The sequence below is a fragment of the Epinephelus lanceolatus genome, chromosome 22 (assembly GCF_041903045.1).
Source record: "Epinephelus lanceolatus isolate andai-2023 chromosome 22, ASM4190304v1, whole genome shotgun sequence".
Lineage (NCBI taxonomy): Eukaryota > Metazoa > Chordata > Actinopteri > Perciformes > Serranidae > Epinephelus > Epinephelus lanceolatus.
The window spans coordinates 35,908,068-35,920,831 of record NC_135755.1 but is presented as its reverse complement, the minus strand read 5'-3'; the positions used below and the strand labels follow the sequence as shown (position 1 = coordinate 35,920,831).

Here is a 12,764-nt window from a genome sequence, read left to right as displayed (position 1 = left end):
TCAGTCTGTTCATTGACTTAAATCATTTTTATTGCAGCAAAATGTGATGCAAAGCAGACAGACTGACCAGCACCATCATAAAACCTGTCAGAAATGCTGCATACACCTGACAAACTGAACTGTTGGCGGATTTAACACCCTCTGTGAGGCCAGATTAAGAGCATGAGTGAAAAACACTTCACATGCGAAATCCCACTAACTGAATGGCAACACCCATGTTAGAAGTGTTGTCTGTTACAACCATAGTCCTCCATTCTTGTGCTGCATTTTGCATGAGGTCTGCAATGTTTGCTCTGATGTGACTTTCGTGTGCTGCTCTAGCTTGGAAAATGTGAGACAGCAGTCACCAGTCCTCTGTGAGATAATATGCCATTATAATCACATATGAATCCATTGACCTTGAAGTCCAGGTGTCACAAGTTAATGCCACCCTTCCTGCTGTACTCATAGATTCCTCAAATTTATGCTTCACTTCTCTGTAGAGCTTAGGTTTGGCTGTGTCATTGAAAAAAACGTCAGGACAGAGTCACATACCTGGGTTCCCGTGTTTTTAGCATGTAACAACAACAAAAGCCTTTGTGTGTGTGTGTATTTGCAAAAATTAATAATGTATATGAGAGAAGATTGATTTCGCCTTCTGTGTATTGATAGAGTATCACCACTTAAAGGCATGCTAAGCACCGTTGGGCGTCATTTCTGTTTACGTTCAACAATGTTATCAAACACAATGGAGCTAGCTCGCCCCTCCCCCCCTCGTCCTGTGACTCTGTCATGAGTGAGTGGTAGCTGCTAGTTACCCTGGATTTACACACCTGTTCAAGGGATAGTGCACCCAACATGAAAATTCACCCATTATCTACTCACCCTCATGCTGATGGAGGCTCAGGTGAAGTTTTAGAGTCCTCACAACACTTGCGGAGATCCAAGGGGAGAGGAGGTAGCAACAAAACTCCATCTAATGGAGGCTTATGGCACTCCAGATTCAAACGTCCAAGAACACATAATTGAAACCACAAAATATCTCCATACTGCTCGTCTGATCTAAGTGTCCTGAAGCCCCGACATAAAAAGTTGTTTGGAAAAACGTCATTTAAACTCTGTTTTTAGCCTCATTGTAGCCTGCAGCTCTAACTGCCTCTCTGTGCACCGCGTTCACGTGTGCGCGCTTGTGCGAGACCGTGAGACATGGGCACCGCGTTCGCGTGTGTGTGTGCTTGCTTTCGCTGGTTTTGCGCTGGCTGGTTGGTGCAGCCTGGACCACAATGTCCACAAAACCAGACTTTTTCACAGCATATTCAGAGGACATGTAGCTAGTGGATCGTGAGGAGATGTTGCTGTATGTGACAAAAACTTTTCAAGCTTAGGAAGACTTAAAGATCCTTTAAGATAATGAGATACTACTCTGTATCATCCCCCCCAATCCCTAGTAAACACCTCGGGGCCCGTCCAACACATGGGGCCAGGGTTATCTACTAACAAGGTGTTTTACTATCACATTGTGTTCTGTCATAAAATATTTAACAGCAAAATGTATTTTAAAATATTCAAAATATACATTAATCCAGTTGCAGAGCACACTGTGTCCACAAGCAGCATATTCAAATTCTCCCCGAATGTGAACTAAAAAAAGCTTGTGTAACAGTAATTAAAAATTCATACTTCTGTTGCAGCACACATCCCTGCAGCCAAATGTGCAAGGTCATCAGAGGAAAGATTATCCCTGCATTTATTATAACCTATACAAATATATATGTGGGTGGCACAGTGGTGTGGTGGTTAGCACTGTCGCCTTACAGCAAGAGGGTTCCTGGTTCAATCCCGGGTGTGGGAGCCTTTCTGTGCGGAGTTTGCATGTTCTCCCCATGTCAATGTGGGATTTCTCCCACAGTCCAAAGACATGCAGATTGGGGATAGGTTAATTGGTGACTCTAAATTGTCTGTAGGTGTGAATGATTGTCTGTCTCTATGTGTCAGCCCTGCGATAGTCTGACGACCTGTCCAGGGTGTACCCTGCCTCTCGCCCAATGTCAGCTGGGATAGGCTCCAGCCCCCCCGCGACCCACGAGAGGACAAGCGGTTAGAGAATGAATGGATGGATAGATGGATATATACAGTACAGGCCAAAAGTTTGGACACACCTTCTCATTCAATGCGTTTTCTTTATTTTCATGACTATTTACATTGTAGATTCTCACTGAAGGCATCAAAACTATGAATGAACACATGTGGAGTTATGTACTTAACAAAAAAAGGTGAAATAACTGAAAACATGTTTTATATTCTAGTTTCTTCAAAATAGCCACCCTTTGCTCTGATTACTGCTTTGCACACTCTTGGCATTCTCTCCATGAGCTTCAAGAGGTAGTCACCTGAAATGGTTTTCCAACAGTCTTGAAGGAGTTCCCAGAGGTGTTTAGCACTTGTTGGCTCCTTTGCCTTCATTCTGCGGTCCAGCCCACCCCAAACCATCTCGATTGGGTTCAGGTCCGGTGACTGTGGAGGCCAGGTCATCTGCCGCAGCACTCCATCACTCTCCTCCTTGGTCAAATAGCCCTTACACAGCCTGGAGGTGTGTTTGGGGTCATTGTCCTGTTGAAAAATAAATGATCGTCCAACTAAACGCAAACCGGATGGGATGGCATGTCGCTGCAGGATGCTGTGGTAGCCATGCTGGTTCAGTGTGCCTTCAATTTTGAATAAATCCCCAACAGTGTCACCAGCAAAACACCCCCACACCATCACACCTCCTCCTCCATGCTTCACAGTGGGAACCAGGCATGTGGAATCCATCCGTTCACCTTTTCTGCGTCTCACAAAGACACGGCGGTTGGAACCAAAGATCTCAAATTTGGACTCATCAGACCAAAGCACAGATTTCCACTGGTCTAATGTCCATTCCTTGTGTTTCTTGGCCCAAACAAATCTCTTCTGCTTGTTGCCTCTCCTTAGCAGTGGTTTCCTAGCAGCTATTTGACCATGAAGGCCTGATTCGCGCAGTCTCCTCTTAACAGTTGTTCTAGAGATGGGTCTGCTGCTAGAACTCTGTGTGGCATTCATCTGGTCTCTGATCTGAGCTGCTGTTAACTTGCGATTTCTGAGGCTGGTGACTCGGATGAACTTATCCTCAGAAGCAGAGGTGACTCTTGGTCTTCCTTTCCTGGGTCGGTCCTCATGTGTGCCAGTTTCGTTGTAGCGCTTGATGGTTTTTGCGACTCCACTTGGGGACACATTTAAAGTTTTTGCAATTTTCCGGACTGACTGACCTTCATTTCTTAAAGTAATGATAGCCACTCGTTTTTCTTTAGTTAGCTGATTGGTTCTTGCCATAATATGAATTTTAACAGTTGTCCAATAGGGCTGTCGGCTGTGTATTAACCTGACTTCTGCACAACACAACTGATGGTCCCAACCCCATTGATAAAGCAAGAAATTCCACTAATTAACCCTGATAAGGCACACCTGTGAAGTGGAAACCATTTCAGGTGACTACCTCTTGAAGCTCATGGAGAGAATGCCAAGAGTGTGCAAAGCAGTAATCAGAGCAAAGGGTGGCTATTTTGAAGAAACTAGAATATAAAACATGTTTTCAGTTATTTCACCTTTTTTTGTTAAGTACATAACTCCACATGTGTTCATTCATAGTTTTGATGCCTTCAGTGAGAATCTACAATGTAAATAGTAATGAAAATAAAGAAAACGCATTGAATGAGAAGGTGTGTCCAAACTTTTGGCCTGTACTGTATGTGACCATAAATATAGATGTGCAGTCGTCTGTCCAGCACTGATGTCGAGTATTAATAGACCTGAACGTGTGTGTTATAAATATACATAGGGGACTCTGCCCCTACTCTGATTCGACCCATCAGTTCACCTAATGGTGGTCATGCTTTTGATTCTTGTACGTTAAGCAGCACTGTGCCACAGTTCACACATCTAATGAGCCATTAAGCAATAATTCATTCACATGTTCCACTAGCACTTAATGGTCAGCTACATTCTGTCTATCGTCTTTATTAGTATGCAGACACTGAATGTAGTGTGCACTTTGTAACAATGTTTTGGCCATCATCCAATGCCAGGATCAGATTATGTAATATTTTTCTGGCTGGACTGCAGAATATGAGGCCAGTCCTGTAAATGCGAAAGTCTGTAAGTGAGCGATGAAGTTACACCATTGGTCAGAGTGAGTGATGACCTAAGTGCTGGTGTTTCCCCATTGGACGCTGCTCTTTCAAAATCAATAAGCGCTGACAGAGCTGTGGCCGCCAACAGTCCTATATTACATCCTCAGGAGGGCTTTCGTTTACAGCCATACTGTTAATTGACTGCTGTTACAGTTTTCTGTTATGTCCTGATGGGAAAAATCTGTTTGTGACTTAATATGTGGCATGCTGCTATAGTGGCTAATAGTGGCTAACAACAGTTTCCCTCAGTGGAAACAAAGGTTTTATTTACTTTTTATTTCAAAGATAAGAAACAAGAAATAATAAAGACAATAAAGCCCCCACAAAATAGCATTAAAGTCTAATGTGTGATTTATCCTGGCCTTAAGAGTAGAAAAAAGTCAGCTAGCCACTAGGCTAATTTATGCAATAGGAAATGCCATAGGTGTGGACATTTCCAGTCACCTCTTTATCAGTTCCGCTAAATTTGTGCTAAATTTATCTTCTATTGTTTATTTTGCAAGTGTTGATGGTGCTTAATGTGGTTAGCTTTGGGCGGTTGTGGTGTGTAACTGCGAGTCTCTCATCGAGATGAGGACATCAGCTAACCAGTCTATAAACTCTCCTCCTGCCAATACAACTTCTGCTAGCTAGCTGCTCGCCAGCCAGGTCGAGTTTTTTTTAAATGTAAGCATTAGTAAACATCGAGGAAAAAATGGAGAAGAACGGACACCAACTGAGCTAACATCCTACTAGCCATTTTACAGGTGTTTGAAAATGAAATGGATGATCATTTTCCATCAGGATATCAGGAACTGTAATGTCCCTTTGATTCACCAAAAAAGGGATAGCACCATTCAACCAGGAGGCTCTCTTTCCGTATGACTATCTGATAGAGCAGAGGATCCTGGGAGAGAAGCAGAGGAGGCATGTGCTTTATGGTGAATAAGGACTGGTGTGACAGTGGGAATGTGAACTGCTGGCTGTTCCTGCTGTGGATCACTGCAATATGCCCTTCAGAGGTGGCTGCAGAGCGGTGCTACCCGTGTTTGGAAGAAGCGACCTTATGTCTTGTTGAGGCTGGGATGTGTGGACAGTTAAATCATTTCACAGCCAGAAACTATGGATTAAGTGAAGTTTTAGAGTCCTCACAACACTTGCGGAGATCCAAGGGGAGAGGGGGTAGCAACAAAACTCCACCTAATGGAGGCTGACGGCGCCCCAGATTCAAACGTCCAAAAACACATAATTGAAACCACAAAATATCTCCATACTGCTTGTCCGTAGTGATCCAAGTGTCCTGAAGCCCCGACATAAAAAGTTGTTTGGAAAAACGTCATTTGAACTCTGTTTTTAGCTTCATTGTAGCCTGCAGCTCTAACTGCCTCTCTGTGCACCGTGTTCATGTGTGCACGCTTGCGCGCGAGACCAGCGAAAACATGTGAACACACATGAACGCTGTGCCCCGGTCTCGCGCAAGAGTCTTGCGTGGAGTTTTGTTGCTACCCCCTCTCCCCTGGGATCTCCGCAAGTGTTGTGAGGACTCTAAAACTTCACCTGAGCCTCCATCGTCATATGGGTGAGTAGATAATGGGTGAATTTTTATTTTTGGGTGCACTATCCCTTTAACGTAGCCTGAGAGATGAAACACAGGGCAGAAAGAGTCCACTGAGCACCTGCTGCACCACTGGCTGCACACAGCATTAGGCAACAACTACAAGGTTTTATTAATTGTCCTCCGAACTGAGAACCACAAGCAGTGTTCCTCCAACCCCCTCAAACGGTACCCCTCGGCCCCCCTTGAAGGTCACGTTAATTGTATTTAATTGAATTTTCTATATAGCACCAGATCACAACAGAAGTCATTTAAGGTTACCTTTCCTGTAGAACAGGTCTATACCTTGTCCTTTTATTAAACAAACTAAATATTCTTATGTTATTTATCTTATTTACTTGAAGGCATGTCATTTCTGTCTCATGGTCACATTTATAATTCTCCTCTGCTCTCTGTATCTCGCACGGCGGAGTTCTGCCCCAATGCGTGCACACACACACACAGACACGTACGCACGCACACACAGACACGTACGCACGCACAGACACACACACACACACACACACACACACACACACACACACACTAGAGTGTGGTTCGGGCCGCATTTACCTGACCGAAAACGACCCCGATGCAGTTTGTTACCTGACATAGTTATTGTTATGGACACTGTGTAACAGCAGCGCAGCACAGCACTGAACACACAGTTGAGCCTGTGTTGTGTTCAGGCGTTGTCACGTAAATTACAGATTCTAGCCCTTGCTGCTCCTACCCCCCCCCCCCCCCCCCAACGTCGTAACAAAGTGCCGCCCTGGGCAAACGCCCATTCGGACAGTAACCCACTGTATCATCCTTGTGTTGTGTAGATGAGTCCATGCAGAAGCTGTTTGAGGGAGGAAAAGGCAGCGTCTTCCAGAGGGTCCTGTCCTGGATACCATCTCATAACCATCAGCTGCAGCTTGCTGGGGCTCTGGCCATAGCTAACTTTGCTCGCAATGGTAAGTTTTACCTCACTCTAAGGCAAGATGAGGTTCCAAAGGAAAGTTACCAACCAAAATATTTATCATCCTTTTAGGAACGTAGATGTTGCAGCAGCAAAATAACGGTTGATATACATTTAAATATTGATGTAGTTGAAGTTACTTATATTTTTCGTGAGAGTCATAGAGATTGGATGCACAGAAGATTTTGGATGATTAAACTTTATTCAAGATGTTTAAAATATAAAATTGACGACTTACTAGTAACATTACTACTGTCGATATATTAAGTTAGTAAGGGCCCCAAGCCTTTTTGGGGTATTTTTACTGTCTTTACTTTTAAGCTCATATCACATAAAGGCTACATACACATGCTATATCTTGTTTGTTTGTTTGTTTTTTTCAGAACAAACTGGGCTATCCAGATTTGCCGTCATTACATGTCCTTCTATGTGCCTGTATTTTATATTAATTTTAATATCAATGAGGAAAAAAAAATCTGTGTTACTAAATTCTTACATTTCTACATGTATCTCACCATAGCAAGTTGGAAAATGACATGTTCTGCCATATATGAAGAGGGGAGACTCTCTGGAATCTGGTAATATAAGAACCATGATGCTGGGACATTCTGTCACTTCACAGTTGTCCAAAACATGTGGTTTGTACCAGGCGGACATAATTGCCAGTAGTTTTTCATTATTGCAAGAAATTCCATTGACTCATTCACAAGTCAAGAACTGGTTTTATTTGAAAAAAACATGCAATATTTACATCTAAGATAACAGAAAAATAGTAATAATATTATTCCTCACTGACTGATAACAAGATCTGTATAATGGATTGTAAAGAAATTCGTCAGGTTTTTATTTTGTAGACAATTGATCTGTATTTATAGCATGATGGGATGACAGCACAATTATGTGTTTGGTATCATCGGAAAGCTCCGGTCCTGCACTTTCATGTGATATGCGTGGCATTTCTGTGCGACCCTGCATTTGCTAGTAATACATCCAAGAGTAATGTGTGTGCGCAAAGCTGTATGAAATCGTTAATTTTAGTGTAACTTCATTTTTTTTTTTTTTTTTTCATTGTGAAAACATTGGACTACCGACAAGTGCTTGGTCTTGTCAGAAAGCTCTGCTGTTTCATGTGAAATGCTTGAATATGATTTCACAGTTGCAGAAAAAATCCATAGAGAAGAACAGGTGTGAATTTGGACGCACTTTGCGTCGTTCAGGCCCATAGGGTTCATTATACCTGACGGTAATTAAACTGTAAGACTCAGCACTGGTCAGTATCTGACACAACATCAAGGTGTATTTTCTCTTGTTGTACTTGAGTGTAGATGGGAATTGCATCCACATGGTGGACACTGGTATTGTGCAAAAGCTTTTGGAGCTGTTGGATCGGCACGTTGAGGAAGGCAACGTCACTGTCCAGCATGCAGCACTGAGCGCCCTGCGGAACCTGGCCATACCTGGTGAGCTGACACATCATACACGCTTGGATGAGCTAGCACACACACCAGAATCTGTGTCAACTAAAGGTCTGCTCGGTTACCTAGTAACTAATGCCTGACCCAGGATCCAAGTCTGACTGGGTACACGCTCTCTTAAACTTTCATTGAATGGGTTAGCGCACTGTAGAAGTTCACTGGTCTCAAGGCTGTGTATCAATTAGTGTTGTTCTCATACCTGGATCGGAAATGCCTCTGAGCAACATAACAGCTTAAACTAATGAACAGTGCTTTTGAATTTGAGCTCCAGTACTTTGTGATCACGTCAATGTTATTATAACTCAAAAGTGATGTAGAAATTAGACTAATTTTAAAATATGACACTATTGTCATTGTTTTTAAGAGAAGATGAGTAAATGAAATATTTAAATATTTATATGACTATGATTATAAGTTCTTGATATTTATATTTGGGTTATTAAAATGTTATATTAATCCAGTTATCAAAAAATAATCGTGAATAATCGTTAGATTAGTCGACGAATTGAAAAAAAAAAATCATTAGATTATTCGACAAAAAAATAATAATTAGGTGCAGCCCTATACTCAACACATGTTAATTTGAATTTTTGAAGCAAACTTTTTTCTTGTATGCCTCCACGGTGAAGGAAGATAAATCATCTTGATGAATTGAAGGGGTCCACATTTAACAACAGCAGAACTATGTCATAACATCCGATTCTAAACTCTCACACAACTCATTATACGCAGTATAATCCAAGTCTCATCTAATCAGTTGTGTGCTCAGTAGTTAACAGACACACAGGCCTTTCTGATGAGAAACTGATGGATAGTGAAACTTATCTATGATCTCTTCAAAGCCAGACTCTATTGAGAAAAACAAGTCCTTTTTACCTTGCTGAACAGAGGAGCTACTGGTCTACCACTGCCTCAATCTGTAGTTTGTCTGTGTGTCTTTGTGCAACTTTGGTGAATATGGACTAAAAAGATATGTTTCCCTGCAAGACAAAGCGTCAAATATAGGGATGCACAATTATACAGCATGTCATTGGTGTTGGTCAAAATTGGTTGTAAAATGAACTATCAGAATTAGCCAACATGCTTTTTCCTATTTTGCACAATGAATGAATATTACATACATTGAAAAGTATTGTATTTCATGTTTCCATCTGCTGGTGGGTCATCATGGTAAGAGTATGCATGCATATATGATATTGATGCCACTACAGAAGAGACTTGGTGACCACTTGAGTTAGTTGGGGAAAAAAGTGGGTATATCAATATTGATATTAGTTATGGGTCAAATGAGTTGTTACATATTGGCATATCGGGTATCAGCCAAAAAGCCAATATTGTGCATCCCTAGTCAAATACATCTACAAACAACAAAGAATGATAATCACTGACAGTCTTTGCTTCTGTGTTTAAATGTGCCTTGTTTCTCTCTGCAGTGGTAAACAAATCCAAGATGCTGTCCGCTGGAGTAGCAGACGTGGTGTTGAAGTTTCTGCAATCAGAGATGCCTCCAGTCCAGTTTAAACTTCTGGGGACGTTACGTATGCTCATCGACACACAGGGTAGAGATCTGATCAGTCCTTTTAATCTTAGTGCCAAATTCCATAAAAAATCAGCACAGCAAATATATATCAACAGATTGGAAACTGCGAAGCAGTTCTTAATTCAAAGGAATATCTTGGTAAGGCGTCAGGTTACACATACCAGTTGATAAAGTCTGAAGTCCCTGTGAAAGATATTGCAAGTGAATATAAAGAATCTTTCTCCAGAGCTCCATTTCAGCTGTGGTATGATAATCAAGAGATTCGTACTGTTGCAGCCTTGATTCTGAGTCATAAAGACACAAATTCAGTAACTGCTGCTCTTGACAGTGGGCAGATGGTTTCATATACAGAAAATATTCATCATCTCTGGGAAATAAAAATGTGGTTCAGCTAACTGGAGGAAAAAAAAAATCTGCGTTTGCTTGAAATCCAAAACCCTACCCTCCATCTGAGCTTTTTTAAAACATTAGACTTAACCAGTGCAAATATAGTTGGGTATATTTGTGTACAGAATATCAGAAAAATCTTAATCTTAAGATCTTGACTGGCCTTTGGTGTGAGTTAACAGAATAAATGACAATAATGTTGTGTGGTGTGTGTTCTTTCAGCTGAAGCTGCAGACCAGCTGGGAACCAATGGAAAACTGGTGGAGAGGCTAGTGGAGTGGTGTGAAGCCAAAGATCACGCGGGAGTGATGGGCGAGTCCAACAGGCTCCTGTCGGCCCTTATTCGACACAGCAAGTCCAAGGTCAGACACAGAGTACTCTTAGGTCTTTAGTAGGTGATAATTATTCCTGTAGTCTGTAATTGATATAGAGCAGAGGGTGGAGAGAGACGATAGGTAAGGATACTGTGGCTAACAGCTCCCTTAGCCTGGAGCTAAGAAAGCTTTCACACTGGCACAATCTAAATGGACTAACCCTGGGTGCATTCGGTAATCCAATCTGACGCTATACACTAAAATGAGAGCCCTGTTGTTTGAAGAAACAGAGCGTTGTATTTCTACACGAATTAAGAAACGGTTAAGTTAATCACACATTGACTCTGCTCAGTTCTCTGCTGCTTCATCTCCCCAGAGTGCCCAGAGGACGCTCTGCTGTTCTGAGAGTGCAGTATTCTAAATAACTGAACAGTATTTTCCAACAGCGGTCCCAGTTTTATGAGTTGTGCCAGAGTGTACTCCAGCATTGCTTCAGAGCAGAGTGAGCCTCGAGTTTGTGGGCTTGTTGTCTGAAAATCAACTAAACACAGGGCAAAATGCTACCAGTGTGAAACAGATCTAATGGAATTTGCATCCCGGTTTTGTTGTCAAATCACACAACTTTTGTCACGTCATCAATACACGCATGCTTTATGTTTATATTGTAACTATGGCAACGACTACTAACTGAAAGAGGTACCTAGCAAGCTAGCTAACTTAAGACAGTAGCATGTCTGAAAAAAGACTTGTGCCGGATTCAGACTACACAACAGTTTTTGTATGTCTGTTCCAGTCACTATGGCAGATTATCCAATTGTAGAGTCATAAAATCTTGATATGATAGACATGATAGACTACATGTTGGTCCATGACCAATCATCGCTGGTCCTCTTTCATGACGTGTGTGTGTGATGTCATTGGATTATTCCTGTCCTATTACTTTAATTTAAGTCACTGTATTTTTTTATGTCCCAGCCAAAATGTTACTGTCGTGACATAAAAATTGCCACCACACAGCAGGAGCTACATTTGAAGCACCACATTAAAACCGTGCAAGTCACTGCACACCCTCTGTCATTCTTCACAACAAGTTCCTGCAAATGTTTCACAATAAAAGCCTTTTTAGAAAATGAAGGGATTCTCTCTGCCGAAACAATAAGGGGCTTTTAAATTCAAACAGAAACAGGAGGAGTCAAGTTTTGAAACAATGGGAGTGGATTAAGATTAAAACATTAAAATACAGAGGGAATAGAACTAAAGGTCTGTGTCTTTAAATAAAGGCCTGTTTCTAATGTAGTATGTTTCAAATGAAGCTTGTACCCTCTACAGTTGTAAAGGCCCCGCCAATATTTGTAAATTTTATTCCTTTATATCCTCCATTATGAAGAAATAACATTCTTTAAACAATATCCGATGGGTCACTTCAAAAAAGACTGAACCCAAAGGAAGAAAACTGGAGCACTCGATGCAATTAAAAGTTTAATGAGGGTGCAAAACGACTAACGTTTCGACGCACAGCGTCTTCATTAGAGTCAAACAAGTACAGACAGTTCAGGCAGAATAAAGAACCTGCTACTCAAGAGGGCTGTCTCTCATTGGTTGAGAGGTAATTTGAATCTGCCAATACCATAGTGGCACTCATTCACAAAAAATAGGGCTATGACAAAATGGCAGTCATGAGAAATAACAGGAAATGGATAATAAACACAATCATACAAACAATCCACCTGTTAGATCTGGACACGTAATAGAAACAGGCTATAGAAACTTGAACAAACTTGAAAACATGACAGGCTCAGCTCATCATTAAGTCCATGTGGTTGAACTGTGTTCAGAGTGTAAATCCAGTGGACTTCCCTTTTAAGGAGTTTGTTAGCGATATCTCCTCCCTCAGTGGGGGGGGGGGGGGGGGGGGGTTTCAATGCCACAGAACCGCAGAGATGCGCAAGAACCATGATTGGCCTGCACATAATGTCTCGCTATTGCATAGTCCATATTCTTGTTGCGGATGGCAGCCTTATGTTCTGCAATCCGTGCCTTTAGTGGGTGTTTGGTATGCCCACATAGACCAACCTGCACGGACATTTGAGAGTGTAAATCACATGAGTAGTGCTGCAGTTAATGAATCAGTTGATGTATTTTTTGCCGCTTAGTGCTTGCTTTTAAAGAGTAGTTATGTGTTATTCTAGATTATACAACAGTTAGTTCCGACCAAGTAATTTGATTGGATGAGAGGCATTCCGTGAGTGCTGATATAGAGTATAACATCACTGGGACATGTAACAGAAAAATCACTCTGCTCACAGGTGTTACAAATATAGAAATAC

At 41.7% G+C, this 12,764-nt stretch overlaps 1 protein-coding gene across 2 annotated transcripts in view; it reads left to right on the top strand.

Moving 5' to 3' along the window:
* rap1gds1 (RAP1, GTP-GDP dissociation stimulator 1) overlaps window positions 1–12,764 on the top strand; it is a 64,065-nt gene that overhangs the window by 39,116 nt on the left and 12,185 nt on the right. For both annotated transcript variants that reach the window (XM_033609695.2, XM_033609694.2), the window contains 4 exons: window positions 6,585–6,716; window positions 8,047–8,181; window positions 9,630–9,755; window positions 10,346–10,485. In XM_033609695.2, the coding sequence (XP_033465586.1) occupies window positions 6,585–6,716; window positions 8,047–8,181; window positions 9,630–9,755; window positions 10,346–10,485 (533 nt within the window). The remainder of the gene's footprint in view (window positions 1–6,584; window positions 6,717–8,046; window positions 8,182–9,629; window positions 9,756–10,345; window positions 10,486–12,764) is intronic.